Below are 17214 nucleotides of genomic sequence, written 5' to 3'. Positions count from 1 at the left end.
TATATACATATACCTGTATATATATACATATCGACGCATACAGTTTAATTTCCACATTGTTTTCTAGTAGAAAGAACTTCACCCGTAAGGAGAACGCCCGCGAATGCTGACGTTATTCAGTTCTAGATCGCACGTCTCTTACCCGAATTAAGATTTGCCGTCAATTTTCAGTGAGGAAAATTGAAACAATTTACGGAATCGTCTCTCCCTATGAATTCTGCATTAGAATATTGGGACTCTAACCAAACTCGATTATTGGATAAGAGTCCGAATGCCTTCTAGATTTACTGCCGCCTTATCAGTTTCGAATATATTTTTTAGATAGTCACCGATATTCCGCTCGTTTTTAAGAATACTTTATTGATGACGCAGAAACAGAAATCATGTTCGCCATCATCTCAAGTGAATCATTTGGCAATGTCGTGATCTGATACTGCCAGTCTGAAAGAATCTTTCTTTGTCCTATATCCGTGTCTCAAAGGTCTCGCGATCGTATTTCTCCATTTACCAGGGGCCTTCGTCAGATAAACAGAATCGCATTTAGCGTCTCGGAGTCCCATGACAAATTCCCAGAAAATGACTAGCATACGTCTTATAGTTTGCCGACTTATTTTTTCTACGTCTGGTGGTAAAATCGTCTCCACTGTAGACCACTATTACTTGATCTTGTTTCTTCAATCCGACGATTATGATTTCAGTTTGAAAATGACAAAATTATCGAGGCAATCGATCGGGTCTGATAACAAGTCGGTTCCGGAATGCGGACACGTAAACTCAAATTACCAGATGGAATTATTATTTGGACTCATGAAAGGGACCGTTATTGACTTCGTTCGTAACCAGATAATCGGTAATAGACATGTCCCCCAGAGATACCCCACGAATTCTAGCAGTGACGTGATTCTGTGAGACCCTGTTCGTGCCCGTGGTGAACTTGAGGAGGAATGAGTGATCAGCTATCATCGAAGCATCGTCACAGTAATCGATGATAACCGGCCGTCACTCATAACCATAACACGTGCGAAATAAGCAAAAGATGTTATATTTATTGCTATGTAAATCTGTGAATTAATGTCCCTGTATGTTACGTTTACTTCCCCATTAGTATCCGGCGGTTGTTATTGCATGCTCTCGCTAAGCACCCAATGAGCCTCGACCATTCAACGTCGACTGTCACACTGTCATCATCAGCGGTAGATATTTTGCTGCAGCTGTGGTCACCACATAGCAATCGTATTTCGTCATTTCAACGACGAAGCCTTACATTCCTGTTTGAAGTGCCATTACTACTATATTTGAAAAAATACTATCGAATCAGTATGTACTAGATATGATTTTTCTAAAATGCTGTCATATGCTTTGAAATAAGGCCTTCGAAATGTCCGCGAGCTGATACTAAGCATTTGCGATCAATCGATTTACTGAAATATCATAATACCCGATGACGAAAGTTATAAAAGGAAGAAGCCTCATAATTATGAGCATAACGCTGGATATGATAAATCGAGAACGAAGTTGTATTATGTCGATAAAGATCGATGACGTATTGTCAACAACTGCTCGTGTTCAAAGCGTTTAAACAGGAAAATTAGCTGTATCAACAAAGATAACCTTTGTCACCGCCCGATTCCCAAAGCTTACTGCTGCTACCATCAAAGAACGATTCCCAAGACAGCGCGCTAAGAACACGTATCCATTACAAAAAGTAACTCATCCATGAAAATGAGGTTCTTCAACAGAGACTCAACAATAAAAAGTCATCTTCGTCGTCGTCTATATTCTCCCTAGACGCTTCAGGCTCCTCTACCCACACGCTAACCATGTTCAGTTGACGTCGGTATAGCGGAAAACCTACTGAGTCGTTTATTAGGCTTCGGATATTCTTTGTTATAGACCTCGCAGAATTCGATGAAAATGTTACGAATCTTCCAGAACCTACAAGACTGCGCCATTTTCGGTGACAACGAGCAACTGCAGAACGTATCGTTTGACGTAACTGGCGCCGTAATGACAACAGACACGAGGCAAAACTAGAAAGCGGCGCAAGAGAGAGCTTCATCTGACCTGTTGACATTTCATCAAATCCTCAATAACATTCGACGCCGAGATTCGATTTAAATTCAACAACATTGGAGACCTGGAGTTCACTGAATGGGCGTATCTGCTTAATCAATACCTTGTCATCTTTCCCGCTGTGAATCGAGCATGGGGATAATTTCGTCGTCAGGGTTATGCACTACTATTTCCGTAGATAAAGTTTCTCTCAAATCAAGGCCTTTTCCAGAATTGTTTCCAATACAGGAAATTCATCCGCACAAAAAGAGGCATTAACAACTATCTTTTAATCTAGATTTTATCGAATGTCGTTTATATGAAAAATGAAATGAAATTCGTGTTTGATCACCAGAACGCAAATCGAATTTGATTTGAATCATATGGTTTGATGTTTGATTAGGAATCATACAACATTGATATTGAATATATCATTAAATACAGCGAAATCTTTTCATATATCGAATATTAGACCGCGGGTGAAATAAAGAACAAATCGAGAAAAGACACAGCAGGCCTTTAGGTGATTTAATCAGACAGTTTTCAGCGAGTATATTGTAGATATACAGATATAGATTTTCCGCTATGTTTGCGATGTACCAATATGATAGCAGGATATTACTACTGCTTCTTCACTAAATTGTCACTTCTGTTCTTTGCCAATTTGTTACAAACCTACGCTGACAACACACGATTCGTATATAATTTGCAGGTTTTATCGACGCTACTTTTTCTTCGCGCGAATCCAGCCGTAAGAATTTGCGCGAACGGGTGACACACGATTTTTCACGATAAGGGCAACGATCATTTATTTCACGAGGTCTCGCAATAACTAAGCCGTAAGACATAAGACAAAAGGCACAATACTCAAAACGTTATAACTAACTGTCTTTGTATTGTACTGCGACTATCTCCATTCCACTAACAAACAGACTTCAGCTGCATTTCGATTTTGTTATTTTTTTCGTGAAATAAACCTTTCAGCGAACAACCTTTGATATCTAATTCGGATTTACGTAAGAAGTCACCCGCACCGGTGAATCGGTTATTCTTTAGATGTCTATCGAAAACCGCGGGATGTAGTTCCGCGGATGTGAGTTCAATTTGTCGCAGCGGTCAAAATTACTTCAATTATGCTGGAGTAAAGTGAAAGCTGTAACTGGCAATGCAGAACTCACACCGGATTAGATATCAAATGCATTTCTCTGAAAATAGTAAAAAGCGTTCGTCGTCAACGATTCCATAGTCGAGATTTAAGTCTAAAAGACAGTGGTCTTGAATGTTAAGATTATAGTCTTAGGTTGTTAGATTGGCTATAGAACTAAGTTGGTCTTAGACCGATCATAAGTCTAAGCCATGACTCTGGAACCGGTCCCAGTTTCATTAGAACACGAAAGTTTGATCCAATTAAACATTGACTGGACTCGCTGATAGTACGTACGAGCTGATCGCTGACACGATAGTATTACGTCAATCACGTATCTACTTCATTTACGGACAAATGTCGAAATCGAGCGAACGGCGCATTAATGAAGCTTTCTCGGACACCGCTAAATCTTCGTGATGCTAATAAGTACGACTCGATGTTAATTACAATCACGATTCTGACTGGACGGGTTCACCGACTGTATACAAATGAGTGACGTGCGTTCTGTAACCCCTTTGTAACTAACGAAGAATTGAGGACCCTTATGATAGCGAGCATTAAAAAGATCGAAGACCAATCAGAATTTGAACTAAAATGATCGCCTTGTCGTTTTTTTTTTCATTATTGACATTTAAGACCTTTTCATTACCGGAATATTTCTTTGTTCCGTATTGTTGCCACATTGTCTTTGTAGCAATCTATTATGCAAAAAAACTGTAACTTCAAACGAGATGAAATATACCTCAGAATGCATTCTAAAGGCCATAAACAATGACCCTCTATAAAGCTGTGATCATTTTCTACGCACTATGTAGAACACGGCGGGAGATGTCGACGCACGCTAATCAATCTTAGTCACCAATATCTCTGTAACAGTTCCGCAATGATTCGATACCCTCGTTGCTTGGACGGCGTTTCTCTGGTGTATATCGGGTCAATGGGTTGCCTCTTGGTTGGAAGGCACGCATGGAGAATTTACTTTAGCGCGTGGTTTTTTTCGCGTTAAAGGTTGCGGTTTAAAGAGATGAGAGTTACAGAGTCTTGGCCGTCTCGGTATTTTGCGTCGGTGACAACAACACGCTATTGTTGCTATGTCTAGCAGAAAAACGTTGTTCGCATCAGGAGCAGATGAGACCAATCTTCGTGCGTTCATTCGCTTTCAACGTGCACGAGTAATAAATCCTACGGCACCAGCTTCATCGATGCAACCCGCGGCGGCATAAGTGTCTCCGGCACCACGCACGATAATGACGATGATGACATCATATCACAGATATAAAACTGTTCAAATAGTGAAACCATTCTCGTAAATATATCTAGCATCGGTGACGTTAATGTTGTACGCGCGGTATCTTCCCGAGGCTTCTCTATAGAACTTTACAGGACATTTACACTTTTAAATACACCTTCTAATAGATCATTTCAACTGGAAGAATAACTTGCATCCGGGTCATATACATTTGAGTGTTATATAATCCGCGTCTTGAAGATCCGGGTATTTTACATTTCCGCGCGTGAGTTCTACCGACTGAATTTGAACTTTTTTGACGCTTCCAATTTGATGTTGTCTATCGCATGAGAACACTGGCCGCACAGACGCTCACGCTCACTTCTACAGAAGACTCGGACTAATTCAATCGGCAGAAAAGAAGTGGCACAGCCGTGACAAAGACAGAATTGAAAATCGTCGATAAGCATGGCAGGGATTATTAACAAACTGAAGGGGTAAGTACACCACTGAGAGCTATCAGACAGCGGCTCGTTCACTTTAAGGTATACGAATCAATTATATCTTCTATTTGATTTACCGGCAAAATTCTCTCTTGGCTTATGCGGTCGACAAAATTAAGCGGCTTACCCGCGGCGCACGTAGCATTATCATCATCAACCTAGAAAGCTGTTTTTCAAGTATCGTACGAAAAACAGGTAGAATTTGCGAACTAGATTTCCTCTAGTTGGTTTGTCCAAATCGTACAGTGATGCAGCTTCCCGAACTGGATTAGAATATTTTTCATTATGCCGTATACAAAAATTCGCACAAAATTCTTTCGAGGAGGGCGATAATTCAATAGAATTGGAATCCTAAAAAAAGAAAACGATGAAGGCGCGCGTGTGGGTTCAATCAACAAAATGGCGGCGCCGATATACGGAAACATGGCTCGATGTACGATACACTCATCAGCGGGTGAATAAGGAATGAATAAGGAGTGAATAAGGAGTAAGCGACTCTAATTTCTTCCTTCGATTTTCGATATGTTTTGACTTTCAACATTTAACGCCACACGCTCGCGGGCACCGAACAGAATACACTGATGTATAATTATTGCCGGTACAGAATTACACAAGTTTAACCCTGACATCGGAAATCGTTTCAACTCTCTTCTGCTACACAGTCAGTATAATACGGTCACAACTATGTTCCGTTTGGTCTATTGTTTTACTTACAGACGTTTAGTACATAATCAATCAATCTATCGATCATAACTTTGTATATTCTGATCATGAATGGAAATATAGTGTAATTAGTATACGTAATATGTGTATATTTTGATGTGTATCAAAGCATCAGCGGACAATATTAACTATTTGATTGGTTAAAATCAATTTAAATCAGATGTAATGATGAATACTGTGCTGAAAGGAGTGTCAATATCGACCAACACATGTTATGATGTCCGATAAGCGCCATGTCCATGTTCAGTTTGAATTTAATGTCCATGTTCATGTATTATTTAGCTTGTTCTATTTGATCATACTGGCAGGATAAGGGTAACATGAGCTGAGAGGGCGAGGGCAACCAAGTCCGAGCCATTCCCCGTGTGGAATGACCGCCAGAAACGAAACACTGTCCCCTTCATACCTGGCACCATCTCCACGTGGAATAAACGGTGTAGTAATTGTGTTGCCAATGATACAAAAACGGTCGATCAATTTTCCACGGTTCTCTTGAATCAATAGAACGAAATTATCGCCACTAGATATGCCTGGAATCGTCTTTCGCTTGTCGATTGCATTGTTGTGTCGGATTGTCTCCTCCGTATTAAGCGATCGGAATGTCGAGATGCCAATTTTACCCTATCGAAGTCGTATATTGAATCTTGTTCCAATTTTTTCGCCAAATACTGCATTGCGGCGGCGCTGGCACCGTAAGCTCGTCGTTCATTTTCATCATACAGAAACCAGCAGCAACGTCTGCAAACACCACTAGAAATCTTCGAGATCTATATCAACAGGCGTATATCCTTTTCGCAAAGCCCCTCTTCATATTCTACCAGTCTCGACCTTCGATTAAAAAATGAAAGTCGTCGGCGCATTCGGTAGCTGTGCTGGGCATGCGTTGAAGAATACCACGCGATTATCAAAACAGAATGGCCGCTTCAGTGGAACCCGTTATAACAGCCTCTTATATTACGATTTATCGGTTATTACAAACATAAAATTTCTTCCCAAATAGATATAGCGAACTTTTGGTTATAACGAACAGATTTTCGATCTTTTTAACAAGGTTGCTAGATCTATACAACCATAAGCCCTCACACTAAGTTTCCTCTAAATTAGTCCGTACCATTTTTTTAGAACGGACGAACAAGCGATATAGCGTGAATGTGACTCTATCCCTATGTCATATATATTACAGTCAGGTCTTTCTTCAGCGAATCATTCACAGGCGGCATAATCTTGAGACGGAAAACACTGTATTTTCGGCATATTAATCATCGCTAAACGATCTGCTGCGACAAAGTGGTAGTTAATTGGGGTATTATTTACCACGCGTGATGTTACTGCATTAATTGCAATCGCGAGAACGTGGCCTGAAACATTTACGACGTGGTGCGGTGTAATTACGACTCCGCTGTATTTGTATTAAAGAAGACAGATTTAATTTCCCTTTAACGAGATAATGGTTCCTGAAAAGCAATATTCACGATGCTACGCGTACAATACATGTCATGTGCATCAGTTTTTTTTTCATTTCACTCATCGTATAGTAATGCGGTACCACAAGGCCGGTAGAGGGCCAAGAACATTTTTCTTTCTAAAATTGTAAAGTAATCTGTGGCCATCTTAGAAAAATGACGCCTCACAATACTATTTACTTTATTTGCATGGAAAATATTTTTACACTAGCCGTGAGCACACGGAGAGGATTTTTAGCCCGGGCCAAATAGGCACGGATCAGATTCGAGCCAAATTTGGCCCATGTGTAATAAGAGAGAGCGTTCACACGCAGACCACTCATTCGATACTAAAGAATGCTTGAACAAAGTGGAGTGCGTCATTTCCGGAACGTAATTCAAATAATTATTTTGTCCCGTGCTAAAATTTGGCTTGGGCCTGGTCCGACGTTTATGGTCGGGCTAAACGAGCGTTTTTGACCCGGGCCAAATTTTGCTCGTGTGATCGTGGCGTATGCAGGCCCAACAATGCCAAATAGCTGATTGACGCCAGCAACTTACGAAAGGGGAAATACAGAAAGATTATTCAGATTGTGTAACACTTGGAAATTACAGTAGAGTCGGTGAATATGATCGTCCGTACCAACGCCACTGACCTTGTGCCATCAAACCACTACACCGTAATGAGTTTGAAAGTGAATTGCCTGAGATGAACGTTTATGAAGTTATGTCGATAAGAGCCCAATTTCAGAACACTCTTGGCGTACTTATTATCGTTTCAATAATCTTACGGCGACTTTTCATTAGACATAAGTGTACGCTATAAACGCTCTGTCCAATTGTTAGACATCTCGTTATGCGACGGAAATTCGCCATTCGTCGATCGCACCACAAGTTTCATTGTTTCCAAACCGTTGGATGAAGGCGACAATTTCCGATCTGCGTTAATGACAGAACAGTATTGCGACTTATACTACGTACTGGAGACCTTTACCGAGCAAATAAACGTATAATGGATCGAAACAGCGGCGTAAGCCCTGATCTACTGGCTATAATAGAGTGTCGGGCTCCTTCATTCATCAAATTTACTGAATTCCCAATATTTCCTTGCGTGTAGTACTTTGACTATTGATCGTGATTTTAATGAAGATAGTTTCAATAGGTTTAATGACCATAGTTGCCCAAAACTTATTGCACTGGTTTTGTAACCTTACTAGACCGGTCTAATTTGGAACGGTATTTTTGCCCGTGTGAACGCTTGGTCCGGTCTAAATTGGCCCGGGCCAAATTTAGACCGGTCTAAATTTCGTCGTGTGAACGCGCCATTTAAAGTTGTCACCGACTGAAATATCAGGGCAGTATACTTGCGGCATTGTAGCCTGGCGATAGAGCCATCACAGAAAGAAACGACTGTTTGACAATTTTCATTGTCTTAATGCACAACGTCCCTTACCGCATCTCCGACTTGTAGATGAAACTCGAGATGTCATGGATCTAGCCCTATCAGACCACTCTCCGACATTTCAAGAACACAAGTACGTCTTGTGCTAAGTGAGACGAGATCATTACGACTAGAGCTACCATAATAGTTACCGTAAGGTATGAGCGCGCGCCTGGCTATCGAAAGTAAAACTCTAAAAGCGATTAAGTCCTAGTACAGTTTGGGGTTTCGAAAAAGGAGGCTTTTCGAATCGAAAAGTTTATTCCCAATACTGTTACTGCAGGCCTATAGACCTTTCAACAGATAGACAATATGAGAACAACTGACTCATTATGCAAATGTAGTATGGAACGTTTATTCCCGCAAGATGAATACGGTCGTCACCACCGGTTCTGTTCCCAAGGACGTTAAATTTGATATCACAGATAACGTTAATGTCTGTATGTGTAATCTATGTGAACTGTCTGGGGAATCGTAGTTTCATGGTGTGTACCGCGTGTTATTTAGTTATTGCTCCCAAACGGTATATCGGGGTACTACGTTTCGTAAGGGTAGATCTATGATAAAGGGTAACGAGCAGCATTTAGGGGTAAATACGTGGTCATTCATTACTCAGACGGCGTTAGAAGATGCTCGAACCGGTGAGGTAAGTTCATGTAATTCTCAACGTTGAAAATGATATACGCGGAGCTCTCTCTCTAAATTCTCATTTTCTACGCGACGCATATTATCACCTTGCTGCTCCCCTTTCGGCGTAGCTGCAACTTCCATATGAATATACAATAGAATAGAAAAAACGCAAACGCTGCCGGAAACTTTACCTTTAATTCGCGGGTATAAGATCATCGAGCTGTGAATAGATCTCATTTCGCTGGTATTAACATCGAATGATGAAAACCATCAGAAGCAACGGACGCTCGCGCTGGCGAAATGCCTCTCAAACAACAAAGACGCTGTCAACATCATCTGTTATACGTTTTCTGAAACCGTGAAATATTCTTATTATATACGAACCCGTGCATTATACATGCTCGTTTCATAACGCCCGCTTGTCCGTCTCACTACTTATAATTAATATTTCTAAAGATCGTGTTTTGGGCCCCCGTGTTAATTACCATTTCGAACTTGTTTTCGATGCTAAAAACGTTAATGGATGCTGGAGGTTTCTTTGTTGAATAAAAAATAATTCCGATATTATGTACGTGGCGGATCGGATGCGTTCTGGTGATTACGTCCGTTTCAATTCTACCCCCACCTCGTTTGTCATCCTGTTTACGCGGGAGCGGCAGGATTCGATTGCCGCAACAGCGACTCGGGCGAATGAAGTCATCCGCTGAAATTGTCAACGTAAGCAGGTATCTACGATGATCTGACGGCTTAGCTCGTGTTGTTTGTAAACAATTCGGTGATCTGCACATTCATTCGTTAACATCGGCAAATATCAATCGTTAAGTCTTGTCTTCGCTTCGAAGAGAAACATCAACAAGGGTATTAGCTCTCTGCAGGTTTTAACCTCTCATTGACCTTGTCATGTTTCCTGTTATCATCTTAAAGTTTTTACCTGACGTAACTTAAGGCGTCAGATACACGAATCCATCTAAACAGGAATTCTAGAATTGAGCATGTGTATTGTATACTTATGTACACGTAATTCGCGAACGACGTGAAATTTAATTATCTCGGTGTTGAGTTCTCGGTGTGAAATGCGTCGAAAATTTGCGACAATATTTCCATTTGATCGTTCCTGCAGACATGGCGCCTGTAGACGCTTGTCACTCTTTATCCGCCAGCCTGAATAATTCCGGCGCGTTTGCGAGTCGATTCACGTTCATTCACGGAGACATTCGGGACCGATTTCGAATCGATTGCATTAGCCTGCCATTCACTCAGATTATATAAGTGCTACGTACGAAGATGGTCCTCTATTCACTGGCTTCAGTTCGACAGAGCGAAAAACAACGCACAAGCAACAGGTTATTTCGTCTACAGAGGAAAAAAATTCCTAGTTTTATTTAGCCCCTTGTTTATCGCCGTAAAAAACTGTCCGGTATTCAAGCATTTAAAAAAGGCCTATAAACTAGTCTCTGGCCTCATTTAGTATATTCAGGAACGCTGTGCATGTCCCAATGTTTTAATGGGAATAAGCTGGATGGTATTTCACCATTATCAGCTTCATATTTTGCACATTATGTAAAAAGAGACGCCAAGAGACGCTAATGTGAAATTGCATCTAGGCTATCATGATTGTCCACGACAAAATTCTGAGGATTATTTTGCATCTAGACACATTGAATACGATATTAGATCCGTCACATGCCACGATGAATCAGTATGCACAAAAAGGCCACGAGGTTCGTAACTTAGAAAAGATTCGACTTTGGTTGGTGTAAAGTATAAGCGCAGGCGCTCCAATCGGAAATTAAAAAAAAGTAAGAAAAGACCGAAAACAACTGAAGCGCTCAACAACAAAGGCAAAGCAGAGAAGGCATGTTAAATCTTCTCTGCAATCGGTGAAGAGAGATGCGTCGTTTAGTATGCGACAACAGTTTTACTGCGACACTGTCTTTCTCTCGTTCTAACGTCCAATGCACTATAAGTCATGACGTAATTAAGATGAGCGCCGAGATTTCGCTGTCGATGTCTCGGTGCTAATGACGAAATGTTCGTAATCGGATCAGATTCAAATAATGAGCGTCAGCGATTGGAAACCAACTCAGCTCCTCGTGCTAATTGCGCCGTTAAAAGGCATTAATCACCTCGCTTCGCAAAAGGCGAGGAAATGAAAAGATAACAGTGACAAAATACGTGACAATTGACAAAATTTGAAACTTGTTTTTCCTTCTAGGTACTTTTGATCTTGACGGAATTGCCCCTCTTATTTATGTGGTTGATTCATTTGAATTCCATCTGATGTAATGCTCATCTTCGAGTGTCCCTTACAAACCCGCCAGTTACACCTGAAACTAAACAGGGGGCTTTATTTTTAAATCGGAACTCGAAGTGCATAGGTTTATCTTTTGGGGTCGTCTGGGCACTCTTGAGCACTCGGTTAGTTGTTTGGTCACATAGGAAACCCGTATGCAATTTTTACACGTAAATTATACTTGTGCACGTATTACCTAATCTATTGGGCATATGCCCTTTAATATTACCAGAGTACTTTTCGAGCTCAGCTAAAGAGAAAATGCTTAAAGACATACCAAATCAGACACCTGTCCGTCTTAATATAGGCAATAGTATACTTTCATCTGCAGCTGCTTAGGATAAACCGTTTGATCTGCTTCTTTAAGAAGATTTGTCGCAGCTCTAGTGTAGACACGCACGTAAATTGAAAAATTCTGCCACTGCTCCACTAATGACATGTTGGTTTGATTCTGGTGTCTGGTATAGCCACATACCCAGCTAGTTTACTTAAATGAGTTGAAAGGTGTATGGGGTTTAAACCCAGGAAAAAAAGTTATTTCATCGAAGATCGAATAATCTATCGGGTTTATGCACTAGTTGAGAAAGTTATCGGGACTATGCGAAAATATTTTAGGACTTTCGATAATAAATAAAGTCATGATATATTTATGCATAATCATGTTGATATATGGTAGGATACACGCCGTGGTCGCACATAGCTATTACCCCTGATAGACAAGTTTATTCCACCGCCGGCGTTTGGTGTTACTTCGATTAATGGAGTTTAGAAAAAATAAATTTAGAACACCATCGGGATAATTCCAGTCCCGTGTATAGCACTCGACGAATATTACGGGATACTACTCTGTTGTTTCCCGTTGGGTCTGGAAGATCGTGCCCTGACTTGGCGATATTCACTTACCGCCGATCCGAAGGCGGCTTGGATTATTGCCTCATGAAATTAGCGACGAACACGACGAACTGCGCGCGATCAGTGCTGTGATAAACGAGTCCACGCCTTAATAGAAATGGCCAAATATTGTCAGACTTGATGAAATTACGGCTAACTCAGCAAAACTGTTATAAGAGACGGGGTAATAGTACGGTAATTTTCAGACGTTATTTGTCCTCACGATCTCTCGTTATGAGCCCAGTTCGTAATAAATAAACGTATACAAAGAAAATTGATCTTAAGCCGGAATGCCAGGAGAGAGAAAGAGAGAGCGACAAGCCGTCTCGCTCGCCGAGTGCTGGCGAATTACAGTAAAAAAATGAAGGAGTAACGTAACACCGAGGAAATGCTTCTTTTGATTGCAACGCGTGTTAATGCAATGATTGGCCGAGATAGTTACTACTTTCGTCGATTGTCTTGGCGACGATTTTAGAATATTCAAAATATTTCCGAAAAAACTGTATATCCAGACTTCGGGCCCGATAACAATTATTCAAAAACCAGCATAAGACATTCATCTTATCGTATTTTTGTTAAGTAACTTCCTTTTGAAAAATATAAACAAATTACAATGAATACATGAATAATCTAATAATCTTAAGAAGAAATATTAGCTGAAATTTTGTTTTCATGCATTGATATTTAAATCTTAATTCATTAGATATTATGTTCATTCGCCGTTGTTTATTTGTATACCAGAGCCCGGTTTTATAGACTGGTATTAACTTTAGCCCTAGGGCTAACTCAATTCATTTACAATTGAGTTAACGCCACCCAGATCTTTATTTCTCATCCTTTTCTGGCCAGTTTGACGAATGTTGAATGTTTATCAGGTCCGAAGGTTATTGAGGGACAGCCCTCGTCTTCTGACTGCGGAATGTCAAACTGCTGAAGTGACTATTCACCAATGTTTGTCAAGGTCTCCTTAATCAGTGTATGGTAGCGCATTGGTAAATGTTGATCGCTACCAAATGATACCACACAAAAAAATACACCAATCATCCTGTGACATACGATATCGAGACACCACCCGGAATAATAATCTTTCTGCCAGACTATATGTATATACTCACTCACACACACAAGCAAAAATAGCTGATCATTTTTCAGCGGAATCTCTGAACACGGGCAAAATAGCAGAAATGAATCCTGATGCACAGCGCGTAGATGGAACACGGAGAAAATGATTAAGATTCGCTTCCATGATCAACTTTCATTTTCAGATTTTACATGAGTATTATTTAATCAGGAATATCCCCTTCTTAAGATCGGTCTCTGTTTAGTGATTAGATTTAGGAATCGCTGTTTTCAATCAATGGCTGTGTCTTGTTTTCTCGACATTCTATACGGCAGTTAGCACGTATACCGTAACGACTACAGCTAGGCTTATCTTGGATGAAATGAAGAAAAAAAACCTGGTTGCCGCTTCTACTAATTGAATTTAATACCACCATCGAAGAGAGAACGTGTTTTTATCGGCTGTTGCGTCACGACGTCGAATGTGCTCCGCTGTGCAGACGACGATATCATTTTGGTGGAAATCATTTTTCAAAAGAAAAACTGTGGAAAATTCCACGAGGAATGAATGATGGTGTAACTTGTATAGATAGATGCATCATTCTGTGAGCTGTTGTTCCTGGCGGGTGGGGATGATTTATTACAACTAAATATTAAAATTCAACACAAAGAACGAAACGTGTTCTTAGGCTAGTATAGTTTTTTTTCAACGTTTTGAAATAGTAGACGTTAAAGAATAAACTGCTATGTCGTTCATTGATAGTCATAGTCATTGTGGGATTTCCTATCTTATCTTTACAATGCGGACAGAGTGGTTCATCAATGCTAATATTATCAGAACTTCATTCATTTTGATAATCGTCACAATCCAGAATTCTGTATTTCATTGTCGGCGGTTTGATGGTCAAACGGATGGAATTGTATGTACTGTAAGACGGGGAAGTTGTCTCGGAAGTTATTCATTCATTCACTGACGTGTAGTTCGCTGATGGCTGCTCTCACTGGAGATCGCCTCCTCTCACGTCGTATAAGACGGTTTCATATTAACACCACCGCGGTAAAACCACATTCAGATACATCGGTTCATCGGAATAGATTCCGCAGTTTCCGCATCCGAGATATTTCTTATTCATTATAGAAAAACGGGCTCGCATATTCCGTTTTCCGGTTGCTGTATGAATCGCGCATGGGTGCTTCTTAACCGCTGGTGTCGCTGTAAGAAAGATGCGCCATGTGACCAGAGTTTTCAAGTTTTTTTATGCACCTGTTTATCAATATCAACCGGGGGAAGGCTTTGTTAGTTCATTGGTGCAGCCCGTGTCGCCCAGAAATAGCTCTCACCGTGACGCATTTGATCACTCTGTCACGAGGTCTCTTGTTGGTGAAAGTTGCTTTCGTCTGTGCGCGGCGCATCTCACGTCAGAATAAACAGAACTGGAACAAAATCGGATCGGAATCTGTGTTACAGTCTCCGGTATAAAACTGACACAAACACAGTTTATTTCATAATTCTTCTACCTGTCAGGTTGCTTTGACAACGGATTTCGTTTTTACGGTTGCACATAATTTCCAACGACAGGTTTTTTTGTTTCTCCAAGATTAACGCTGAAACGTTGAAAGCGAACTGCGATGGCGGACAACAGCAATTATCGGCACAATTTCAACTGGAACACGTTCAGTTTTTCACGCTTATTTCACAACGTTCGCATCGGAGATGTTCTGAACAGGAATGTTATTCAACCCATGTAAGTAGTATTTGTAGTAAAAATACCTCGAACTCGAACTTATCGAGCTCGCAATTTTCAATTTCTTCGCAATTTTCTACGTTATCTGCAAATACCTGAATCTGCAATGCATGAGATTCGACTATACAATATACATAAATAAGCTAATATAACCTTAGAATACCCTTGTTTAGTATTCTAATCTGACCCAAAGGTGTTCTTAAATGTGGTGAGTCGAATACTCAATATTGATAGATGAAAAGCGCGAACTCACGGCGGAACCGCTGATAAAGGCCGAGAAAAACGATGCTTCTCGTGTGACATTTACGTAAAAGGCGGAAAAAATAAACGATAACATAGCCGCCTTAATCAAGGAAGAAAATCTGAAAAAAATACAACCAATAACCGAATACCCTGGAGAGAACATCAAACAGCAGGATTTACTACATCGTCACTGATTGGTGACGACGCGTTTCGGTCATGTTCCTTTTACAGTTTTGCCGGAAAGGTCATTTTTGACGATTCCTACCAGGGTTTACGAGCTCGTCGACGTATTCTCAGTTATCGAATATTGCTTTTCTACCTTTTCGCAAACGATCGCTGCAGAATCTATTTCGAAAAAGAACATTCGTTAGATTCGTATTGACCCGAGACTAAACTGCGGCGAAATTTTTGATGTACATTTCTATTGCGTCATGATGAATTATAATTATCAATGCACAATACTATTATCACGTAGGTGAAAACAATTCAATCGTTATCACTATCGTTTATAGACTGTTTCATACAGATTTGAATTTTCACCCAATAGTTGCAGCTTATTTACCGCATTGCTTGTCGAATTTCAATTTCGAAAGTTCAGCATTTGCATCTCGTCGAAGAAAATGAATGGGCAAATCTGCTAAGTAAATATCAAATATTTCTCGAAGCTTAAAGCGGGCTCGAAAACTTTTAAGCAACGAAATGTTTGATAGTGAACTTAAAGATAGATATATCACGAGGACGGTAGGTGATTCTAATATCTCGTAATTATGATATCCATGATATATGATAATATTAACTGCATGTATTCTGAGAAGTATTCACGAATGATATTCGTCAAATGGGCAAACCCGAATATTTGCTTCAATTACACCTATTTCGAGCCTTCAATCTAACTGGGTGGAGTATAGCGGTTGTGAGTATAGCACTTCTTTGGTAACAATCGTAAAAAGTACAAAAGAGTGTCTGGTGGAATAGCCGTCCTTGTGCACGATTCGATCATTGAATGTGTTACGGTCTTACCTATTAAATCAGAATACATACTATGGTTTAAAGTGTCAAAACAGCTTTTCCCTAACTCAACGAGTGACGTATGCGTCGGTATGTGCTACATCCCGCCCGAGGGCTCAAAATACCTAACCCCTGAATGCTGGACGGACATTGAACTCGAAATTATATCAATGCAATCTAATTATGAGTCAGTAATCCTAATGGGTGACTTCAACTCAAGAACTAGCAATTTTACCGACTTTGTTGAACCAGATGAGTTCCTGACGCAAAGACTCAATTTGAACAATACCAATTACTTGCCCGAAATTTTCCAGTTCAATATTCCAGTTGATCGTATCAGCCAAGATCAGTATGTGAATAACCATGGCCACAAACTCTTAGATTTATGTAAGAATTGTAATCTCTATATAGCAAACGGTCGACTCGGTAAAGATCGTAGATTAGGTAAATTAACTTGCAAAAACGCGTCTGTAGTCGATTATGTAGTCCTTTCGCCGAATTGCTTTAATTTTTTGTGTGACTTTTTTGTGCATGATTTCTGTGACCTATTCTCCGATGTGCACTGTACTATTTCTTTCAACCTAAAACTCAGTGGTATCCCACCTACCCCATATAAAGGCAATGAACGGCCAGTTACACGAAAAGTAAAACATAGGCCAACTTGGAAAAGAGATAAATCAGACCAATTTGCTAGCAATTTGAATACCCAAAAGTACGAACAAACACTACTATCTTACCCGCATGTACTTGATAAAGATGCAATCGATTCCTTATCATCTGTTATAAATGAAATATTCAATGACGCCAGT

The 17214-nt window shown here is 40.2% G+C and overlaps 1 protein-coding gene across 4 annotated transcripts in view; it reads left to right on the top strand.

Moving 5' to 3' along the window:
• The window catches only part of LOC141903320 (synaptotagmin-15-like), a 74843-nt gene that overhangs the window by 28926 nt on the left and 28703 nt on the right, over window positions 1-17214 (top strand). The window contains exon 1 of one of the 4 annotated variants that reach the window (XM_074791426.1): window positions 9054-9182. The exons of the other annotated variants lie outside the window; for them this stretch is intronic. Coding sequence (XP_074647527.1) covers window positions 9166-9182 — 17 coding nt within the window. The 5' untranslated portion in view covers window positions 9054-9165. Of the gene's footprint in view, window positions 1-9053; window positions 9183-17214 lie in introns of those variants that run through there. 4 annotated transcript variants of the gene reach the window in all.

Source organism: Tubulanus polymorphus, chromosome 4 (assembly GCF_964204645.1).
Source record: "Tubulanus polymorphus chromosome 4, tnTubPoly1.2, whole genome shotgun sequence".
NCBI lineage: Eukaryota > Metazoa > Nemertea > Palaeonemertea > Tubulaniformes > Tubulanidae > Tubulanus > Tubulanus polymorphus.
The sequence above is the reverse complement of the archived record's forward strand: the minus strand, read 5'-3'. Positions and strand labels throughout refer to the sequence as shown.